The 23,701-nt window shown below is 47.3% G+C and overlaps 2 protein-coding genes across 2 annotated transcripts in view; one reads left to right on the forward strand and one right to left on the reverse strand.

Moving 5' to 3' along the window:
• Positions 1-23,701, forward strand: part of SMYD2 (SET and MYND domain containing 2) — a 53,166-nt gene that overhangs the window by 21,795 nt on the left and 7,670 nt on the right. Inside the window, exons 3-7 of the mRNA XM_055419076.2 lie at positions 8,659-8,769; positions 11,361-11,421; positions 12,135-12,259; positions 18,009-18,076; positions 20,794-20,896. Coding sequence (XP_055275051.2) covers positions 8,659-8,769; positions 11,361-11,421; positions 12,135-12,259; positions 18,009-18,076; positions 20,794-20,896 — 468 coding nt within the window. The remainder of the gene's footprint in view (positions 1-8,658; positions 8,770-11,360; positions 11,422-12,134; positions 12,260-18,008; positions 18,077-20,793; positions 20,897-23,701) is intronic.
• PTPN14 (protein tyrosine phosphatase non-receptor type 14) overlaps positions 21,125-23,701 on the reverse strand; it is a 205,035-nt gene continuing 202,458 nt past the window's right edge. The window contains exon 19 of the mRNA XM_055419075.2: positions 21,125-21,239. Coding sequence (XP_055275050.2) covers positions 21,222-21,239 — 18 coding nt within the window. The 3' untranslated portion in view covers positions 21,125-21,221. The remainder of the gene's footprint in view (positions 21,240-23,701) is intronic.

Genomic DNA, 23,701 nt, shown 5'->3' on the forward strand with positions numbered 1-23,701 from the left:
AGAGGAGAGACCGTGCTTTGCTTCTCCCAATTATGGACAGAGAGTTCTGTGGTTAGATTGCTGGGCACGTGAAGAGGTCAGTGAGCTCTGGAATGACGTGATTAGGTTCCAGGCCTGATAAGTTAGCTGTTTCTATATTTAAGTTAACACTTCTAGAAAAAGTAGCTCATGATATTCTGGTTCTTTAAAGAAGCCAGCTAGTAACTCACACACAGGTCAGACTATTGTAACACAGAAGACTCGGAGGAGATAGTTCCAGCCCTGCACCTGCCTACCTGTGAACTTGACAATTCAAAGGACGTCTCAGAGTCTCAGTTTCTTTAAGTGTAAATGAGGACAGTGGCCCCAATCTTGATGAATTATAAGGGTCAAATGATATGTGAGATATCAAGGTTCTATGTAAACTGTGATGCTGTGTGCAGGCATGAGGGCTTATAAATAATAATCTGATAGTAATTCAGGCTGGACTGAAGCTTAGCTTTATGCGGAGAATAAAGGAGGCAACCCATTTTAGGTTTAAGGGGCTGGGTTTTTTCACCAAAGAGGATGGACGGATTCTAAGAACTTGAGATCCCTAATGGTGTACATTGTATGAATAGTGCTTGTTACAGAATGAACTTTAACTTCTCTGATGAGCTGCAAACTCTGCATGGATATGAAACATGAGGATCTGTGAGATGCTGAGCTCCCTCTCGGTCTCTTGAGCTGTCTTCCATTAGGCCCCCCAGGGGGCACTACACTGATGCATAACCGTAGTCCAGGTGGGGGTGTTGTGGTGGCCATTGTGGTTCCCTTGCCTTTAGGACCTAGTCTTCCAGATTTGCTGACTCACAGTGGTAGGCGCCTGGCCTTGGGAGGTTCCCGACAACCAAGTGTATCAACCTGTGTGAGCCAGAATGCCTCTTTCTTGTTTAGTCGCAAAGTCATGTCTGCCTCTTTGCAGCCCCGTGGCCTGCAGCACGCCAGGCTTCCGTGTCCCTCACAAGCTCCCAGAGTTTGCTCAAACTCGCGTCCGTTGAGTCGGGGATGCCATCCAACCATCTCGTCCCCTGTCGCCCCTTCTGCTCCTGCCCTCAGTCTTGCCCGGCATCAGGTCTTTTCCAGTGAGTCGGCTCTTTGCATGAGGTGGCCAAAGCAGTGGAGCTTCAGCCTCGGCATCACTCACCGTGCAGAATGCAAGGCAGGAAGACGTGACACTGAAAGATGAGCCTCTTTATCACTTTACACCAAGCAGCTTGGCAGGCTGCGTGTCCTCCTCCTGGTGTAGACACATTGTACAGGTCACATCATAAGGTGCTTGCTGTGATTCTAAGTCACATCGGAGGTCCAGGCCGTGACAGCTGGCTGTGTCCAGCCCCACCATGTGCAACCTTCCTTGCATCTCGCCAGCCCCTGGGCCAGGACACCCTCGGTCCTAGAGAGTAGTTTTGCACTTCAGTTTCCTCGCGCTCTGTGAAGTATCTTGTGCCCAAAGTACTCTCATAGACGACAGGTAGTAACACACTTCCCAAAAGCCACCAGTTTCTAGAAGTGAGTCTGGATTTGACCTGTTGCATGTCTCTCCTGTCGGGGCAGGGGGAGGCACATAATCATTAAGGTTTTCCGTCCTGTCGTCTGAAGGACTGAGTAGGATCAGGACACCATACTACAATGAGATAGGATGGTCATAAAGTTAAGCGCCTAGAAACAAATGGCCATAGAAGGGCTTCGTCCATAAAATCATTAGGGAGGAGTCTGGGGCATTTGCTCTAGATGAAAATGGAGTTGGAGTTCTGCCCAAGGGAATACTTGGATGGGATCAAGGTGGAGACTCTGCTGCAGGGTAGAACAGGGGTGTAAAACAAGGGCAGCAGTGAGGACGATTCTCCTCCTAAGAAAGCGTGGCCCTTTCCATGTTGTTCAGTCACTCAGTCACGTCCGACTCTTTGCAACCCCTCGGACTGCTGCACGCCTGCCTTCCCTGTCCTTCGCTGTCTCCCAGAACTCACTCAAACTCATGCCCATCGCGTCGGTAATGCCATCCAACCGTTTCATCCTCTGTTGTCCCCTTCTCCTCCTGCCTTCAGTCTTTCCCAGCATCACGGTCTTTTCCTCTTCACTGGGCCTTCTTCAAAGGCAGACCCCACCCAACTGGAGTCACCAGGGGGTCCATACCACAGAGCAGATGACAGGATTGGAAAGGAGCTCATCAGTAGATAAGAAAGCAGTGTCCACAGTGGCTGAGTGACTTGCCCAAGGTCACACAGCAACAAAACTGAGACCAGAGTATGCAGGAACCCTGGGGAGGGCTTTCACTGCTTTCCAGCACCGCGCCTGGGGGTCCTGAGGACCCTCCAGGAGAAGAGGTGCTGTGGGAATGGGTCAGAGACGGAGAAGTGGCCTTTCATGGAGGTGAAAGGGAAGATCCCTTCCAGTCGCATCGTCTTTCCAGAAACCTCTCAAAGAGTGTAAGGTCCACCTCCCTCCCTGAGGGTGTCCTTCCAGGAATGCAGCATGTTAGGAGCCCCTCAGCGCTCTGTTTCCTGCCCCCAGCCCTCCTCTCTGATTGCAGGACTTTAGGACCATGCTTCATTTTATACAGTTTGGCTCATGTCTTGTCCCATTTATTCTCCTTTTCGTTCATTTGACTCAGTGTGATCCTGCCAGAGGAGAGATTTTAATTGACAATGCATGAAAGGATAATGGGAGGAAATATGAAAGAAACAGGAATTCCTTTTTAGTTAGGCTTGGTTTGTAAGCTGTGTGTTTTAATGAACTATATTTATTTTTATAAATATGCCTGGAAAACTAAGAGTGTTGTTCACTCAGGTTTTTTTGTTAAATTGTACCATGACACGTTGAAGAGTTTTAGAGTTATTACATAGAGGAATCATTGTGGAGTAGAACTTTCTAAGATTTATTTCTTAACATTGACAAATAGAAGAAAACAGTTTGTGTGTTGTAAGTGGAGGTGTTAGGATTGCGAGTGTGCTTCGGAAAGGAGGAAGGGGCATGTTCTGATGAAGATTGAAGAAACCATGTATGAGGACTGCATGACCAAAGATGCAAGAACATTCTCGACTTTTATCACCAGTTAGAAAGTAACTGAAGTGTAGAAAACGTCTAAGAAATGCACCAATGACCCTGTCGTTTTCTGGGTGATTAGCGAGTCAGAGTTTTAGTCCTGGTTAAATTCTCTTCGCTTTCTTAATTCAGACACAGGAAGCATCCTCAAAGGAGCCACTGTTTTTTTCCTGTGAATAAATGTTTAACATCACCAGTAAGAATCAGTGAGTGTGTCCCTTCAGTCCTTTATGGAAATAGAAAACAAAGCAGGGAGGGGCCAGCAGTGGCTGTCATCCCGGTGTCATCCCGGTGTGAGGTAATCCACTAAGCCCTTGATTCCTTTTGCATTCTTCCTCTCACAGAGAATAGTGATGGAGAACAGTAGCCCAAGACATTTTCTTACTATTCTACATTTTAAGAAATCACTTATGCATGCTACTCTGCATTTCAGGAAATCACATAGGCATATATATAAGTTTAGTTCAGTCGCTCAGTCGTGTCCGACTCTTTGCGACCCCGTGAACCGCAGCACGCCAGGCCTGCCTGTCCATCACCAACTCCCGTAGCCCACCCAAACCCATGTCCATTGAGTCAGTGATGCCATCCAACCATCTCATCCTCTGTCGTCCCCTTTTCCTCCTGCCCTCAATCTTTCCCAGCATCAGGGTCTTTTCCAGTTTGCATCAGGTGGCCAAAGTATTGGAGTTTCAGCTTCAACAGCAGTCCTTCCAGTGAACACCCAGGACTGATCTCCTTTAGGATGGACTGGTTGGATCTCCTTGCAGTCCAAGGGACCCTCCAGAGTCGTCTCCAACACCACAGTTCAAAAGTATCAATTCTTCGGCACTCAGCTTTCTTTAGAGTCCAACTCTTACATCCATACATGACCACTGGAAAAACCATAGCCTTGACTAGACAGACCTCTGTGACACAGTAATATCTCTCCTTTTTAATATGCTGTCTAGGTTGGTCATAACTTGCCTTGCAAGGAGTAAGCATCTTTTAATTCCATGGCTGCAGTCACCATCTCCAGTGATTTTGGAGCCCAGAAAAATAAAGTCAGCCACTGTTTTCCCATCTATTTGCCATGAAGTGATGGGACCGGATGCCATGATCTTAGTTTTCTGAATGTTGAGCTTTAAGCCAACTTTTTCACTCTCCTCTTTCACTTTCAAGAGGCTTTTTAGTTCCTCTTCACTTTCTGCCATAAGGGTGTTGTCATCTGCATATCTAAGGTTATTGATATTTCTCCCAGCAATCTTGATTCCAGCTTGTGCTTCTTCCAACCCAGCGTTCCTCATGATGTAATCTGCATATAAGTTAAATAAGCAGGGTGACAATATACAGCTTTGACGTACTACTTTTCCTATTTGGAACCAGTCTGTTGTTCCATGTATAGTTCTAACTGTTGCTTCCTGACCTGCATATAGGTTTCTCAAGAGGCAGGTCAGGTGGTCTGGTATTCCCATCTCTTTCAGAATTTTCCACAGTTTATTGTGATCCACACAGTCAAAGGCTTTGGCATAGTCAATAAAGCAGAAATAGATGTTTTCTGGAACTCTGTTGCTTTTTCGATGATCCAGCGGATGTTGGCAATTTGATCTCTGGTGCCTCTGCCTTTAATAAAACCTGCTTGAACATCTGGAAGTTCTCGGTTCACGTATTGCTGAAGCCTAGCTTGGAGAATTTTGAGCATTACTTTGCTAGTGTGTGAGATGAGTGCAGTTGTGCGGTAGTTTGAACATTCTTTGGCATTGCCTTTCTCTGGGATTGGAATGAAACTGACCTTTTCCAGTTCCGTGGCCACTGCTGAGTTTTCCAAATTTGCTGGCATATTGAGTGCAGCACTCTCTCAGCATCATCTTTCAGGATTTGAAATAGCTCAACTTGAATTATGGTCTAAAATGAAAGCCCCATTAGAACAAGAGAAACACCAAATGCAGGAGTTAGAAAAGGGGACTTCACAATAAAAATTCGGTCTCCTTATGCAGGGAGACAATATATCATTTGCTCAGCAGAAAACTGGATGACATGACAATCACTCTTTTCTTACAGTGTTGGAAGTGCTGGTGTACCATGAGACAATTTTGCAACTCTTTATGCACCTTGAAGCATTTCGGTCCATGCCCAAAAAGGAAAGTCATGCAGAGCTGTTGTTACAGTGGCTGAAAGTGAACTAGAAGTTTAAAAGGGAATCAAAAAAATTCCCTCTCTTACTTTTTACATAGATTTAATTGTTTAAATTTATTGCATGAATCATCTGTGCTCATTATAGAAAAATCAGAAGTTTCAGACTGAAAGAACAACAGAAAGAATATCCATACTTCATAATTTTATCCTTCCAGAGAAAACCGCAAGTAACACATCGGCATGTGTCTTTCTGAGTCCTTCCTATGCATTTGTTTGTAATATATTACTTTCCTAGAAAGTGGGATCCGTCTGAATTTACATAAAGTTTTGCAAAGATTGCAACCAGGAAAGTAACAGCTTAAATTTTGGAGAAAACTGGAAGCCAAGTAGAGCCACTGCGGTATGTCTCTGACATTTCCACCTTCTGACAGGAAGGGAAAGCTTCTTGCTAGCCGGGAAATTTCCCTTGATGAAACTTGGCGTGATTCTGCCGGTCCTCGAGTTTACCCAGCTCTCCGATTGCACTGCTCTGTGTGGGTCTCTGTTACGTTCTAGGTGCTCTTGCGTTACTTTTTGTTCTGGTATAGTCATAAACTGCTTGAAGTCAAAGACTCCATCTCCCATCCCTGCCTCTGGGGTCGTCAAGGGCTTATTGAATGAATGAAGGAACCAGTACGGGAATGGTTACCAATGTTTGTTGAGAGCGCGTTGTGTGCCAGGCACTGGTCTGAGTGCTTCTTGTGGGTTAGCTTGTTTATTGGATCCTCACAACAGCCCTTTGTGGTTGCATGAATGCCTGGTAATGGTAGGCTTCAAGCTTTGTGTCTGATTATCACTGTTGGAAGGCATACAATCGTAGGCTCGGAATTCCGGACCTGCTAAGTAACTTAGGGATCATGTTATTTACAGCCGAGGGTACAGAGGCAGAGGGATTAAGAGGACTGTCTGGTGTGACATAGCTGCTTCGCTGGAGGGCGGGGTGAGAATGCAGGTCTCCTCGAGCCCCAGGCCAGTCTCCTCTTGCAGATAGAACTCTGTTTTCCCCCGCAGCGCGCCCTGGAGTTTGGTTCTCTTCCCTGGAGGACATTAACATCAATAGATGTCAGCACTGTGTGTTTGTATTTATTTATTTATATTAATATTAATTAAATTGTACTAAAAACACATAAATCATATTAAGAAATGATCATGTGAGTGAGCTCACTGTTAAACACCAAAGACACCACGTATACTTCAGGAAACTGGCATGTTTAAGGCCATGCAAACACCTTTTCTTAGCATTGCTAGGGCCACCATGAACTTACTGTGTGTGTTTGTAGGTGTCAGTTAGCCGTCTGTCCCCAGCTAGTGTTCTTCACTTCCCTCAGATGCCCCAAGGCCAGAAGCCCTTGTTGTCTTTCCCTTTTTGCTTTGCATTTGTGTGGGGAGCTAGTTTGTCTGCTGGGAGCTGGACCTACCTGTTCCTACCTCATTGCTTCATCACCGAGCTCCCGTTTTAGGCTTTGGCTAAAAACAGATCCTCTTCTCCCTTGTGTATATCTTGTCATTTCTGTCTCTCCTTGCTCTTGGTTATATTCGGCACGCTGTTATTTAACTCTGCAGAACACCTTGGCACAGAGCTTCCACCCAGGGTCTCTGCCACAGGGGCTGCATTAAATCATTAAGTGACAGGGTGTCTTTCCTTCTTGGCAGTGGGGAGGGAGACATCTTCATGCATTCAACAACTTTATTGAGTGCTTAGTGAATGTCAGGCACAGTTCTAGGCTCTGGGATAATAGATTTACCTGAAACAGATGAATAGTAGGGGCAGGGGGGAAAACGTAGCAAACCAAACAACTAATCAGTGTGTAATAAATATGTCAGGTGGTGAGAAGTGCTAAGAAGAAACGTAAAGCCAGGAAAAGGGAGAGTGATGGGGGGAGAGTGCCAGTTTGGGGAGGGTGCCTTGAAAAGGGGCATCAGAGCAGAGACGTAGAGGAGGGAGGGAGCCAACAGGATGTCTGGGGAAGAGGCGTCTCCAGGAAATGCAGCAAGTGCCAAAGCTCTCCAGGCAGGAGCGAGCGTGGTCGGTCCAGGGAGCAGCAAGGAGACATGGTGGCCGGGTGGAGTGAGGTGAGGGAGTGTGGTGGGTGATGAGCTCAGAGTAGCCGAGAGTCAGCTCCTACCACGTGTGGCCTCGTGAGTCATCCTTACAACTTGGCCTTTTGCTCTGAGGGGAGAAGCCATTAGAGCGTGCTGAGCTGTGAACTGCAGGATCTGAGTTGTGTTTTTCAGAATCAATTACTCTGGTTGCTCTCTGGAGCGGAGGTGGGGCGGGGAGCAGAAGCAGGTGTCCAGGTAGGAGGCAGAGGGAGCCGTCGCCGGGTAGGTGTAGGGTCTGCCGCCCAGTAAAGAAGATGCGGGTGGGCAATGATCAGAGGCTGGGCGTATTCCGCTGGCAGACAGGATGGAGTCACCAGAAAGGTGAACGTGGAGTGTGGGGGGAGAGAGGCGGCCAGGAAGTCTCCAGGGTTCTGGCCTGAGCATCGGAAAAGTCAGACCTGCCCCTTTCTGAGGCAGGAGAGACGGAGTAAAGACCACGATGGTACCCAGGTCCGTTGCAGCAAGGAGTGTCTGCAGACTTTCACTGAGTCGACTCCCGCAGCCACTCAGCCCATCACGCCACCGCAACTGGTTTTCATCAGAGCCCGGATGGTTCAGCTAGTTCCCAGTCATCCCCCGCTGATCCTGTCCCCAGCACCAGCATCGTCCTTTACGCCCCGATCCTCAGTGCCTTCCTCCCCAGCACCCCACCCTCCTCCTTCCCCAGCCTTCCCATCGCGAAAGGGGCATCTCCACCCTTCCAGGAGTGAGCACGTGCCCTTCACCCCACAGCCTGGGGCAAAAAGCATCAAGACAGGTGTTAGAAAGGAGTCCAGTTTTCCTCTTTTATCCAGAGGCTCTTCAGGGAGTCCGTGTTCCTAAATATGCCCAAGACTTGGCCTGGCCAGACTCTTTGCGGGTCCTTGATAGAGCCCTCGTCTCTGGTAGGATTTTATCACCTATAGAAGAGGATGAGGTGCTGTGGATGTCACTTCTAGGTTATTTGCCCTGATGTGAGAACAGAACCAGACCAGAACCATAGGGAGCAGAGCCAGACTGACAGCTGATAGCCAAGTCACTCACCCCGTGAGTGACATGTCAGCGTCCACAGATAAAGCAAAGGTGTGCGTGTTGTTTGGAATAGTGAGGGGCATGAGATGCTTGATGAAACCACACAAAGCAGATTTTCTCTTGCCAGCAAGCTCAGCCAGGCCTGAGTCAAGGTCATACAGTCACATCTATCTTAAAGGATGTTTTCGTCTCTAACTTTTGTGAGCACCATTGTGTTTTCCAAAAGGAAACATATTTCACTTGACCCTAACTAGAACTTACTGCATCCTCTTGTTTTGAACTTTATTGCAATGTGTGTGTGTGTAATATATATATTTTTAACTTTCCCAGAGAGAAGATTGGCCCATGCACAAGCTGGAATGTTCTCCCATGGTTGTTTTTGGGGAAAACTGGAATCCCTCCGAGACTGTAAGGTTGACAGCAAGGATTTTGGCCAAACAGGTGAGGAGTTGGGATCAGGTTCAAGTGTGTTTTACTTTTTTTCTTTGAGGTCAGAAAGATGAGTGGGTGACGCGGTGACCGTCTCTCGCTCAGCGTTCTAGGACCCCATTTCCCGTCACGTTCCTACGGACAGAGATGAGTGCGCGGCTCCAGGAGTGAGCTGGCTTGTCTGCCTTGTGCAGCTAGGATGTCACTCACCCCAGGTCAGGAACGTAGCCGCTGCTGTTAAGTTCTGAGTTTTTATGTGAGACAGGTTTGCTTAGAAAAATACGGCCTCTCAGGGCCTGAAAACCTGAGTGATGGTAATGAGAGCGCCCTAGGGAACCAGACTGGCCTTCAGAGCTTTGGGAGGTCCCCTCTTTCCGTCTGTTAGAGCGTGCACCCCGGCTGCCACCTCCCCTCGCCCCCGTCCTGGTTTGGCTCCTGCTCTTCCCTGTCTCCATACTTGCCCTGCCTTGGTAGGCAGGGAGTTGGGTGAGATAACCAGCATGGCGCCTGCAGGGAGAGGAACAAGAGGAGTGGAAAAGTGAAAATCAAGGCTGGGGAGATGGGGTGGGAACGATGTGGCCATCAACAGTTTCCTCCAAAGATGAAGCCAGGGCTGGCTGTCCTGACCCCTTTTTGGCTCAGTCCATACTGATTGCATGATAATAAGACGCCTTAAATGGAGGGGAGGAAAATGCCATAGGACGTGTCCTTGTGACACAGTGAAATGGGCTGCACAGAGCTTAGAAGGCGAATGTCCGCAGAGCTGCTTGCCAGTGATAAGCTGCGGGCAGGACCTCTGTACTGTAAATCTTAAAGCTGAAATTTCATCTGCCTCTTCTATCTTCCCTTACCACACCTCCCTCCATTTAACACTTTCTGTTTTTTTTTTTTTGATCGAAACCAAACGTGATCATAATGATCAACTTATATCTGTCCCCAGACCAAGTTAGGCTCCTCGACCTCGTAAACAGAAGTAGAACATTTCCAACCTCTGAGGTCATAGCTCCGTTATGTTCAGCCTGGGTCAGGTGCTTGCTGAAATGCCACTTCGCCCGCTCAGGGTGACCAGAGGCATTCAAGGCTGGCCTGGAGAGTGGGACCGAAAAGTTAGAATCGTTTTCGCTGGCGGAGGTTAACTCTTGGTTCCTTGCTCACAGTTGTCTTTAAATATAGGCCGAGTACTTGGTCGGAAGGAAAGGGTAGGAGAAAATGGTGTGACTGGGTGAGTGTGTGTGTGTTAGTTGCTCAGTCATGTCAGACTCTTTGCAAACCCATGGACTGTAGTCCCACCAGGCTCCTCTGTCCATGGGATTCTCCAGGCAAGAATACTGGAGTGGGTTGCCGTTTCCTTCTTCAAGGGATCTTCCTGACCCAGGAATTGAACCTGGGTCTCACGCACTGCGGGCAGATTTTTTACCATCTGAGCCACCAAGGTGTCAGGGTAAATAAGCCATCAGATTTGATCTGTAAGCATCTTGCGAGGATTGAGTGGCCAGTCTCCTGGTTCTCCCCCAGCCCCATCTCCTGACATTACTGAAAGTGTAGTGGTTAAGAATTCAGAAGGAGCTGGTGCCCTTTTCTGAATGAAAAGTTTTCCCAGGCAAAATGACTTACTAATCTTATAGAAATGGATCCTCTGAATGGGAAGATTTCCACTCCAAAAAAGAACTATTGAAATGTTTTGGCACCAGGAGGGTAGTCTGAAAGCTATGATGAGTTTATACCAGTTTTATTCAAGTGTTATTATAATTACTGCTACCACTAATAGTCTATTAAATGAAAAGTTACCTGGCCATCTTTTCATCTCTATAGGACTTGATGATTAAAAAAACAGACCATTTGTATTCTAGTCACTTGCAAAGGATTCGGGGGGACAGGCTACCCAACTACCGAGGGGAAGCGTAACATGTTAACTAGGGAGGTGAGCACGCCTGGGTGGACCACCTGTATCCTCAAGTTGAATAGCCCGATTACAAAGACACGGCCTTGGGCCAGCTCTTGAGCTCTGCGTTTGAACTCTTGTCAACACCAAGTTTATTCATGTTCTCAAAGCCTGGCGGGTTTACTATTGTCAGCTCCTCTTGGGGTGTCTAGAACAAAGCCGGCAACACGTTTCAAGTGAATCTCGGCTAACGGATACAACCGAAAGTGTTCTTTTTGAAACGCGGAATTTGAGATCATTTTAGCCTATGCTTAAAGAAAGTGTAAAATGGATGGGGGGTTTGATTTTGTTCCTTTTTAGAAGGAGAGATAATAAATGGGCTGGCTCATCTGTAGACTCGGTCCTTTTAAGTCGGGGCCCTAAAAAGTTGTTTTCTAGCCACTGTTCTTTCCCATAACAAGCATATTTGAGCCTACTGTGTGCATAACATTATCAGGGTGTTAGGAACGCAGCCGATGCTTTTAGAAGCTTTTCAAAAGAGTCCTTTGGGTTTGGACGTTGGGCAAATGCTCTCAGAGCCCAAATGGCAGGCTCCTTGGCTAGCTCTTTACTTCATTTAGAACTGTTGCTTTTTTCTTCTTGTTGATGTAAGCGAGAAAGCACTATTTTTTGCACAAGTCGTTGCAATCTGTAACTGTGTGATTTCTTCCCCAATTACTAGAAAATCCATCCAGAGAGAACACCTTCAGAGAAATTGTTAGCTGTGAAGGAGTTTGAGTCACGTAAGTCTGTCTGTGACTGGCTGAGGAATTATTTCAGCCACATGTTTTCTGTGGATTAGACAGGATTGAAAGAAGGAAGGGATAGCTGGGTTTTTCATGGTGGTGGGGATTTTATAGTTATCAGCTTTTATTTTGACTTGTGTGCTGTTTTGGAAAATGGACTATAACTTTTTTTTAACCCCCCCTCAGTTGACAAGATTGCTAGGAAATAATTAAGGGGAAGTGGGAACTTGCAGGATGAATTATTACATCCTGAGCTATCTCCTGCTGGCTCTCCTGGCATGTTGAAAATTTTTTGGATCTTTGCTGAATTGCAGCCCTGTACAGAGCTGATGTCCTTACTGAGAGGCATTAAATCAGGGGCTGTCCACTTTCTCCATCATGACACAGACTTTGGGGCCAATTGGGGGACCCTTGACTAGACCAAGGCTGGTTATCAGTCACTGCCACTCATTCCTGACCTCACTGTTAAAGGTCAGTTGAAATTCCCTGTCCTTAGTGACTTCCATTTGCCAGAGGAAGAGAAGGAAGAAATGGCATGCTCTTTTTGCCCTAGGGTTTATCAGTTAGACCAGGGGAGGAGGGATAATATTTCCTGGGGGCTCCACGTGTTTTTTTTCTCTTTGTCTCTATGCCGTTGATAGTACTGAAAGGATGTATAGCTAGAGAGCCAGAGTTTTCTACCTGCTGAATAATGGTTTGCTTATCCACAGATCTGGATAAATTAGACAATGAGAAGAGGGATTTGATTCAGAGTGACATCGCTGCTCTCCATCACTTTTACTCCAAGCACCTTGAGTTCCCCGACAACGATAGCCTAGTAGTGCTCTTTGCCCAGGTAAGCACACGAGTGTCAGGTGACACTTAGTTTAGCCTTTCCCTGCCAGTGTCCCTCTCCCAGCACATAGTTGGTGAAGATGAGTGAAAGCAGAATGATGGCATATACCGAGACAGTTCTTGACCTATTGGTCCTGTTTTGTCTAAGCTTACTAGGTGACCTTGAGCAGATCAGGGTCCTGTCTGTGCTGGCCCTCATTGATGGTGGAGCATAGGAGATCCACCCTCCCTGTGCCTCTTGCTGCAGAAATAGTTTATGAAAACAGAGTTGCCAGTGTCCCAGGACTGTGGCAGACTGGAACGTCTTTCGATAGAAAAGACGGTTTGAGATTCCTACATTCAATTTTACTCTTCTCTTAAATCTTCCCTTCTGACAGTAGTGGGTTGTGCTTTTGTTTGTTTGTTTGTTTTACTCTTCTTTTTTTTAACTCTTACCAACACTGTGTTGATAAAGCAGAGGCAAATACAGATGGTCAGGGAGGACAGTCTTCACAGAGAGGAGCCTGAATGGGTCTAGGTACAGTAGGTCTTTCCTGATAATTACTAAGTAATCCTGTTTAGACCAGAAGCCTAGGTTTACCAAAATCAGATAGGATTAAAAAAAAAAAAGTTAGACTTCTAGACAAGAACAACTTAAAGGTGCTAAGGAACTGATGACCAGCCTTTTGGAAAGGCTGAGGCTTGGCTGGACGTGGCTAGGACAGGAGAAGACAGTGTGGTCAGCACCCTTTGGCTGGACACCGTCTGGCTGCATCCTTCTTCCTGTTACTGTGAGGGTGGCTCTTCCTGGCATGACTTACCAGATCGGATTTCTTTCCCTAACATACCCCTGTGTTTTCCCCTACAAGCCGAATGTGTAGTTGAAGGTGACCTTCGCAGAGGGAGAAATACTGGAATACTGTTCTGTGAGTGCAAGTCGCTACATTCCCTGCCTTCAGTGTATAGACGGGAAAAAAAACTCGGGTGGATACTTACACACTGTCGCCTTAGAATAGAATAAGCATCACCTAGGTCCTCTTTGAGTCACTAATTCATTTTTAGGACTCTGTCCTAAGGAAGTAGTCAGAGATTATGGACAGAAATTGACATGCAAATTGTTTACTGTGTGATTCTTTTTAAAACCATGAAAATAAACAGAAAGGGGAAAAAAGAAAAGGAAATACATGTTATAAATGGTCAGCAGTAGTCATTTGGTAAATTATGGCTTAGATTTTTGATTAAATTTTATGTAGCCTTTATAAATTATATTTCGAAGAGCGAAGATGTGTAAGACGCTGATGACATAACATCAAGTGTAAAAGCAGGGGAAAAATGTGTAATACGAAACTTTACTTTGGTTAAAAAAAAGTTTAAATGGAAGTTCACCATTAGTTATCTCATGAGTCGTGGAAAATTTTCACTTCTTGGGGGGTGATTTTTGTGGATTTTCTACAGTGATTATGTGTAACTTAAGAAAATACTAAAAAGAAGAAAAGATGAAAAGCACCCATAGTTCTCCCACTTTAAAAATTGCTCCTGTAAAGAAAGAGGTGAGTCTTCACCACTTCACTGACCTACTTCATCCCCCGGTGAGAACAAGTGAGAACAGTTTGATGAGTTCCTTGATAGACTTTTTGTTTTTGTGGATATTTTTCTGTTATGTGACTGTCTTAATCAGAAACAAATGCTGTTCTCAGTAAAAGAAAAAATGGGTTCAAGTCATGAGTGTTAAATTAGACATAATGAAAAACGTTCCTGATTTCATTATATTATCCTGGGATTACAGCATATTTCCCTACCCATGCTAAGGCAATGGATTTGGGTAACAGTATACAGTGAAGGCATCTGGTCCCATCACTTCATGGCAAATAGATGGGGAAACTGGAGAAACAGTGTCAGAATTTAATTTGGGGGACTCCAAAATCACTGCAGATGGTGATTGCAGCCATGAAATTAAAAGACGCTTACTCCTTGGAAGGAAAGTTATGACCAACCTAGATAGCATATTAAAAAGCAGAGACATTACTTTGCCAACAAAGTTCCGTCTAGTCAAGGCTATGGTTTTTCCCGTGGTCATGTATGGATGTGAGAGTTGGACTGTGAAGAAAGCTGATCGCCAAAGAATTAATGCTTTTGAACTGTGGTGCTGGAGAAGACTCTTGAGAGTCCCTTGGACTGCAAGGAGACCCAATCAGTCCATCCTAAAGATCAGTCCTGGGTGTTCATTGGAAGGACTGATGTTGAAGCTGAAACTCCAATACTTTGGCCACCTGATGCAAAGAACTGACTCATTGGAAAAGACCCTGATGCTGGGAGGGATTAGGGGCAGGAGCAGAAGGGGACGACAGAGGATGAGATGGCTGGATGGCATCACTGACTCGATGGACATGAGTTTGGGTAAACTCTGGGAGTTGGTGATGGACAGGGAGGCCTGGCGTGCTGTGATTCATCCTCTGTTGTCCCCTTCTCCTCCCACCTTCAATCTTTCCCAGCATCAGGGTCTTTTCCAATGAGTCAGTTCTTTGCATCAGGTGGCCAAAGTATTGGAGTTTCAGCTTCAGCATCAGTCCTTCCAATGAACACCCAGGACTGATCTCCTTTAGGATGGACTGGTTGGATCTCCTTGCAGTTCAAGGGACTCTCAAGAGTCTTCTCCAACACCACAGTTCAAAAGCATCAATTCTTCGGCATTCAGCCTTCTTTACGGTTCAACTCTCACATCCATACATGACTACTGGAAAAACCATAGTTTTGACTAGACGGACCTATGTTGTCAAAAATAGACGTGTAATTTGTGCTGAAAGTGACTCAGAGTCCTTGAAATTTGGACTGACTCAGAGTATCCGGGAGATAGATACAGACACACAGAGACACATATGTAAATATAGGTAGTTAGTTTTTTCAAAGGCTTTATATTAATCAATATAATTAATGGAGATATAACTCCCTGGAGAAGCGAATGACTACCCGCTCCAGTATTCTGGTCTGGAGAATTCCACGGACTGCATAGTCCATGGGGTCGCAAAGAGTCGGAGACGACTGGGAAACTTTGACTTTCCTATTAATCAAATCATAATATCCACTCTGAGTCAGTGTGGGTATACACCATGTACATACACACGCACATTGATGTCTTTTCTCACATATAGATTTGAAAGGGGACATTCGGTATCCCAAAAGAAAACTCTGAAGCCCAAGTTGAAAGCTCTGTTCCAGCCCCAGCCCCTCTGGCCCTGCTGCTCAGCCCCCCGCTGCACGTCTGCCCCTCCGGCCTTGGAGCCGTTTTCCTCTCTGGTTCGCGGGAGGCTGTTGTGGGTTAACTCGTGGCCCGGTAGCAGCTGGCAGCAGAAGGTGACTGCGCTCCTTCAGCAGCGACGACGTGCATTTTAATCACTGGGAGCATATGCGTGGTTGGGAAGTGTATTTTTGGTGTGCAGCCTACATCTAGTCTAAATGCTAATTATGTGAATAGCTTCAGCAAGGCACTTACGCCTGATTTGACTCAGGAAAAAAAAAAAAGACGATGGCCTATGCATCTTTCTTAACAGGCAAGTTCACTTTTCTTCCCTGGGGATCTTTCAGAAGGGGAGGGAAAGCTGGCAGGCAAATTGCTAGGCGATTAGGCTTGAACATCACCGCCAGCTCCCCCAAGAGGAACAGTGATGACTCTTGCGTTCACAGGAGTCTTTCTCTGCGGTGAAGAAATGCACTCTCCCTCACAGTAAGAGGACAGGGGAGAGGGAATAAAGGGACCAGTGGGCATGTAACAGTCAAGCCTGAAGGAATCTGGAATTACAAACGGTCCTTATAGAGGAAGAGATTGCAAAGCAAAGGCGCATGTCTCGTACCCTCACCCCTCAGAGCTAGTCAGGAGCTGTCGGTCCGAGATCCGTTGTGAAAATTGTTGAATTCTTATATGCCTTCTTCCACTTTGCAGAATTTGTTGTTGTCCTATGGGAACCAGACATGGCCGAGGCATGTTATTGTCCCAATCTGAGACTGGATATTGATCCCTCAGTACCTCGTCAGGTGCAGGATGCATAGTTCAGGCTTCAGTAAATTTTGTTGAATGAATGAAAATCCTGATTTACTCTTAACCCGATGTTGGTTGATGGTCCCTGGTGAATGATAGTTGGTGAATGTCCTGATGACAGAGGAGGTTAGAGTGCCTGTGTCTGGCACAAAAAACAGTATGCTATGTTTTCCACATAAAAATGCCTGATACCTCAGGATTCCAAAGACTGTATATTGTTTTACTCACTGCAGTCATCTCTCTTTGAGTTGAAAATTGTAAATACTGGTTGTAAATGTATCGAATGGTAAAAGCTGTAAGTCAAACCCATCAGAGCCTTTACTTCTGTATGTAATTTCCAAGCTTTTGACACCAGCCCTTTGCTTTTAACTAAACTTGCAACCAGAAGAATCAGAGGTCAGAACAATTTTAGAAGAAGCATGGTATGGTGAAAAGAAACACTTGTGTTTCTGACAGCCTCACTATCAGAATGCCTGGTTTGAATTTTGACTCCTTTTCTGCCATCTGCTACTTACATGGCCTTGAATTACTTAATCATTGACCTCCCTGGGCCTCAATTTCCCCATCTGTAAAATGGGGTAGTATTGCAGATTTAAGGGAGGGTCAATGTGCAGCACCCAGCCCAGTGCCTAGCCCGGACTAAGTGCTCAGCAAAGTAGTGTTTCAAAAAGCTCATCCCTTGGCCTGAAACACAGCCATGCTGTGTGTCTGGTGGGGAAGAGCCTGATTTCAGCTCACGGGGTGGAATCGATCAGCACGCATACTTCACAGACAGCCTCTTAGCAGCACAGGAGGAGCCGGGCTCTCAGCCTTTGCTGCTGGCTTTGGTCGAGTCACTGCCCTTCTCTGACCTTAGTTTCATCGTCTGAGAAGTAAAGGGACAGAGTCCCCTTCCAGCTGTGAAGTTGTAGGTCCAAATGAAAAACCCTCACTAAGTTATCTCCCAGTGGCCTGGGTGTTCCTGGAGGATGCAGATTTGGCCTGGTTTTCTCTGCAGAGCACCCAGCATATCAGGTTTCCTCGGTGAAAGTGCAAAGAGTGAGTTTATGGAACAGCCTAAAATTGGAGATGTATAGTCTTCATCTTCAGCCCACCAACTCTAAGCTTGACTTCTAGGATGCTGAGAGCTGCCCTTGGTGATTTTCAGGGTAATACTTCTTGCCGCAGATGAGCAGGTGGCCAGTGGTTGATGTGTCTGAGGCAGGAAGGGACGTTCACAGCACTCTGGCTTCAGGGACTTGGTCCCTCTGCCTCTCAAGGGGACGGACAGCCGTTAGATGAGGTGTGTAAAGCCTGTCAGATTTACTGCCTCACCTTATGAGCGAGGTACCAGATTAAGTGGCTTCTTTTATCAGCAAAAGAAAACTAAGCACAGAAGGGACACAGTGGTGGGTTTAAGATCCCACACCAGATCTGGGGCATAACTGGGGTTAGAGTGCAGATGTCCTGACTCCATGCAGGTCTGCAGACCTGAGTCCTTGGAGCCTTAGTGGTGCTTTGTGACCTTCAGCCACATGGGCAGGTGGGCTGGCCTAGATGCTTCAGACTTGACAGTTCAGCCTGTATCTGCTTACACGTGAGACCGATCAGTAAGTAGTGTCTGAACGTAGGATACCTTGTTCAAAAGCAAGGTGTTCCAGTCACCAAACCAAACATCTTCCCAGCTAGAGAGGTGAGTTCTATCCAGAAAGAAGCTTTGGCTTATTTTTTTCCCTTTCTCTCCCCTTTCTCACTGCAGGTTAACTGTAACGGCTTCACGATCGAAGATGAAGAGCTTTCTCATTTGGGATCAGCAATATTTCCTGAGTAGGCCGAGCGTGACTTCATCTCTTTCCTTTTTACTTATTTAACCCTGATTTTTTTTTTTTTTAATTTTCAATAACCTCCCTAGCTGCATGTGGCAGACATGAAACTCGGAGTGAATTAAATCCCCTTTTTAATTCTGCCAGATTTCAAAATATTTCCCCTGCATTTAAGGATCTGAAGGTAGTAGTTAAGAGAACAGTTGCTTGTTAAGTCCTGCTAGGTAGAGAGCTGTTATTAAAGACTATTTCAGAGAGAGCATAGAAGAAACAACCCAGGCCCTGCTGAGAAATTTGCTTTTTTGCATAGCTGTGGTTCTGGAAATCTTTGGGTTTCTTTGACTCAAAGGAAAACATTAATTGCCAGGAATTGACTGTAGAGGTACATAGAGGCTATATAAGCTTCTTCCCTATCTGTCCTTTTTTGGAATATACCAGTATAGAAACAGCACATTTCGGAGGGACAGTATGCTAAAGTAGTGAACTAGGGATAAACTTCAAAGACCTACAGGATTTTTCTTAACTTCAGGAATGTACAAGTAATTCAAGAAAGGCCAGTCTGTTGACCAGTGGAGATCGTTATCGCTCTGACTTTAACGTTATAGCTCTGCCAGCATGGCTTTGCCGTTATCGGTTTAATGGACAGGGTAGTCTCCTAATATACATCAGCCCCAAACATCAAGCCCTGGCTTCGCAGATGGAGCAAAGGAGAGCTTCCAGCACCCCCTATCTGAGTCCATCCACACTGGAGATTAGTTTGGTCTAGAATGATGTCGCTTAATGTAAACTACAGGTGCCTCTGCCTCTAGGTTGGAGCAGTTTCAGGAACCCCTTAACACCCGTGCATTGGCCATGGATGGCACATGAAGCCTACACATCTGTCACTGCCCAGCTCCATGCACCATATGGGTCCAAAAGAGAAAACTCTGTTAGGCGCGTGTTTCTTGAGAAGCTACACAGGCTTTCTTGAACCCAAGAAACAGTGTATTCCTGCCATGTTACTGTTTCTATGGCCAAAGTTGTCTGCATTTAGAATTCCTACAGTGAGGGAAGAAATAGTTTCAGGATAGTTTCTTTAGGACTTTTGCCCTTGAGAAAAGGAAGGAGAACAGAGAAAGGTGACTAGACCTCTTTAGACGGCTTGCGTTGACTACTTCAGCCCTGAAATGAGCCCTAGAATGTCTGGTCTTGTATCTGAAAGAGTGAAAGCCAGCCTCAGCGTGGTGGTGTGTGAGGCTTCACCCCACCAGCTGCCACGAGAACACGGCACCCAGAACATGAGTTAGGTCAGGTCTTCTACCTTCGGGCAGCTCCCCTGCCTTCATGAGAAAGATAGCCAGTGGTCTATTTTGAGCTCGGTTGCTTAATACTTCTTCCCTGGTGGCTCAGAGGTAAAGAATCCACCTGCCAATGCAGGAGTTTGATCCCTGGGTCAGAAAGATCCCCTGGAAAAGGAAATGCAACCCACTCCATTATTCTTGCCTGGGAAATCCCATGGGCAGAGGAGCCTGGTAGGCTGCAGCCCATGGGGTCACAGAGTCGGACACGACTGAGCGACTGGAACAACAGCACAGTGTTGAGAGCAATGTCTGGTGCATTTGTTTATTTCCTCAGGCCTGATTCCCTGTGCATGACTTGCCAGGGAGCCAGGTGGGCCAGGAAGGAGGGTGGAGATGACCCTTCCCGCAGACAAGACAGGAAACTCCTGCATGTCCGGCCCCAGGCCAGCCGCACCCTCTACCGAGACTTGTAGCAGTGGCTTCCCCAGATACAGCAACCTGGGGTGGTTCCTCTGCACCACCATTTCCAACCTCTTGTTTTTTTTTATAATCCCGGAGCAAAGAGGGTTCAGGCAGGTGACCCCGGCCACCAGAGCCCCTGTGCGCGTGGATCTGAGTGCCCCTCTGAGTCCCAGTTTCCAGTTTTAATTGGGGGGGAAAAATTCCTTTTGCTGAGAATCATATCAACATTGTGATTTCAAAGGCAGCGTTTTCAGAGATCAAGCACTCTTCCCCTGTAGTTTAGAAATTTCTGTTCTCAGAACTTTGACCTTGATATAACCAGAAAGCTCAAAGCCTCACGTAGGCGACTGCCTGTCCCCACCGTCCCTTGTAAAGTGGCCCGCAAGCAGCAGGAGCGACCAATGGCCCAATTTTCCGGATGAGGAGATGGAGGTTGCAGAGAGTCAGACAGGCCCCTCCGGGTCTCTCGGGGGATCCCACACCCTCACTCAGGAAGTTGGCATCTCCCATGGTGGCGATTTCTCAACATCTGAAGACAGCATGTTAGAAGTCATCCTCTGATATAAAACCTGCTTGGCAATGACAGCCCGTTTGTCTTGCACAGTGTCCAGTGAAGGAGCGGTTTACTGAGGGTGTTGAGTTTTGAGTCCTGCATCTAACAGGAAGGCATTTGTTTTGTCACTCTTTATTATATGGTATTTTTTTTTTTTTGCTTCATTTTTGGTTTAGATATCACTGTTTTGCATTGCAGATTTCACTTTTCAGTATTGTTCCAATTTAAGATGTTAGATCTTGTTATAAATGCAGGCAGAACAACCTCTTAGACTCTGATGGCCAGTTCTTAGTTTTTTGGGTTTTTTTTTTTTAATGTCCTGCAAAGATGCAGTTTCCATAACTTAGCAAGTAAGTGGCAAAGGAGTTTAGCTGAACAGTCCATATGCCTTCCTGCGAATGTTGGGTTTTCTCTTCTGATTGACAGTGTTGCACTGATGAACCACAGTTGTTGCCCCAATGTCATTGTGACCTACAAGGGGACCCTGGCAGAAGTCAGAGCTGTGCAGGAAATCCACCCGGGAGAGGAGGTGAGTGTGTGGCTGAGGGTGGCTGTGGTGGTGGGTGCCGCCCTCGGGTCCTCCAGGGTTCACGATCAGACCTGTGGCGTGGAGTCCACACTTTCCGCTCCCACTGGGTGCTCACCATGTCCATCTGTGAGTGTTCGTCGCTCAGCTTTGTCTGACTCTTTGCGATTCCGTGGACTGTAGCCCGCCAGGCTCCTCTGTCCATGGCATTCTCTGCCAAGAATACCGGAGTTGGTTGCCATGCTCTTCTCCAAGGGATCTTCCCCACCCAGGGATTGAACCCAGATATCTCTTACATCTCCTGCATTGGCAGGTCGGTTCTTTACCACTAGCGCCACCTGGGAAGCTGTGGCCAAGAAAAAAAAAAAAAGCAAGATTAAATTCGAATAAAGTTCCTCACAAAGATTTACAGAGATTTATAGAGAAACGAGACTGCCAAAATAACCATGATGAAATCTTAGAGGCTGTGAGTTCCCATTTCCAAATAATGGAGTTTACTTTTGATTCGTGAATTTTGGCTGTTTTTCTTCCCCCCAAAGAGCCAAGCAACCCAGCAGTAGCTAATGAGTTACAGCTCAGATGACACATGCTGCACCACATCACACCCCCTGCGCATCTGCCCTTGGGACGCTTCCCTTTCTGGGGATGGAATTCAGATGGCCAGAGGTACACACTGATGGGGTGGGGAGAGGAAGTCTGTGGCCAGGGCCACCACGAGCTCCCCTCCCCAGCCTCGGGGTAGGGGGCGAGCCTGCTCAGCGATTCCCTTCTCCTGTCCTGTGCCGTGTGGTTCCACGACCACCGCGTCAGGTGTCCCCCCTTGAGAACGCTGACCAGCCCTTGCCAGATGTATGCTGCTGCTGCCGCCAAGTCACTTCAGTTGTGTCCAACTCTGTGCAACCCCATAGACGGCAGCCCACCAGGCTCTGCCGTCCCTGGGATTCTCCAGGCACGAACACTGGAGTGGGTTGCCATTTCCTTCTCCAATGCACAGAAGTGAAGGTGAAGTCGCTCAGTCATGTCCGACTCTTCGCAACCCCATGGACTGCAGCCTACCGGTCTCCTCCGTCCATGGGATTTTCCAGGCAAGCGTACTGGAGTGGGATGCCTTTGCCTTTTCTGAGATGTATGCTATACGTTCTTAAATCCTGATGTCCATAGCAAGACACTTGAATTTTTTAGGCAATCACTTTAAATACATTTCATTTTAAATAATCTGGGTTGGGAAGATCCCCTGGAGAAGGCAGTGGCTACCCACTCCATGGACCGAGGAGCCTGACTGGTCTACAGTCCATGGGGCCACAAAGAGATGGACGTGACTCAGCGACTAACACTACCGCTGTTTTTTTAAGCTATATGTCTGGATATTTAGAATCTTTTCAATATGGTGATTAGTGTGGCAAAATGATCAGAGCCTCCCTTTCTCTGGGTGGTGTTCAATAAGCCACAGCTGAACTGGGACCCCAGGTCCCATGTACAGATCAGACTTGCCGTCCTGTGGGAAATGAGTCCTGCAGGGGCACCCTGTTGGGGATCAGGGTGTCTCAATTTCTGAATGTCTTGTGGAGGCTGCCCCAGCGCATCTTGCTAAAACAGCCAACGCCCGTCAGCCAGAACCTAAGTCCCCAGGCCCCCGGCTCGTGGGCTGCCTGGAGCTCGTTGTCACCTGCCCTGACTGTCTGGACCACGAGCGGTGACACTGAGCGGCCTCTGTCGCCCTCTTCTGGGCCCTTCTGTCTGTTACACCCCATGCCCATCAGTCATTTCGAAGCGCTGAGGTGGGCTCTGGCCACTGGGCAGGACAGACCTCCTTCCTGTGGTTTTGCCCTCCTGCTGTCACCCATCAGAAATTCACCCTCCGCCTTTTGGGGGGAAGTTGCTGCTTTGGCAGTGACCTGCCCTTCAAAGGGGAGGAAGCCATTTGCTGGGGTGTCCGATGAGCCACGGGGTCTCTGTTTCTGCCTTCTGGGCTGGGGAGAGCTCGGGGCACCTGCGAGCACCCAGCCTGTGCGGGCCCCCTGCCCCGGCCTGCCTGCCAGCGCCCGAGGTGACTGGCACAGTGACGGCTCTGGGACACCCATCTGTTCGGTCAGACGTCTGCCTGATGGTGTGGGACGAGCCGCCAATGCCGTCCCAGTGAGTCGATAATGTGCAGTTAAATGCCGGCCTCCTCCATATGCTCCAGGTCTCAGTTATAGAGAGTGTTAGGAAAAAACAAGGACAGGAGGACTTGATGAGCCCAAAGGTATGACTTTTCCAGGTTTTTCAGCCCAGCTGGGTAAGGCCGCAGTGGGCTGGTGGCCTCGGAGCTGCGCCCTCCTGCACTGACCTGTCCCAGCCTGCTGATCTGACTTCCTGCTCCATCTCCAGCTGATGGCAGGATAAAGGGAAATGTGTGTCTGTGTGTTTGTGTGTGTATGTGTCCGCATATGTGCGTTCATGCTTCCCCACCACCCACCCAGCAGTGCGTGTGAGCCATCCCAAGTTGTGAGATAAAAGATGCCTAACAAAGGCCAAGAGCAGACAGCGCAGGACCCATCCCAAGGCCGAGCAGACTCTTTGCCGATGGTGGCCTTTGCTTCTGTACCCAAGACAAGGGCATCCACTACTGGGCCAGAGCCCAGCTCGCTCTCTGCAGAGGAAGGAGGCAGGGCTGCTCTGAACCCTCCAACTTACCACTTTAGGGACCCTTTGTAAGAGGAGGAGGATGACACTAGAGGTGCCAGTTTAAGGAGTTCAGTGTGTGAGGGTGAAGACCGTATGCTGAGCTGTGGCCCTCCTCACAGTCACCATCAGGAGTGTTTGCAG

This window comes from Moschus berezovskii, chromosome 17, assembly GCF_049115385.1.
Source record: "Moschus berezovskii isolate FMDL1 chromosome 17, NW_MosBer_1.0, whole genome shotgun sequence".
NCBI lineage: Eukaryota > Metazoa > Chordata > Mammalia > Artiodactyla > Moschidae > Moschus > Moschus berezovskii.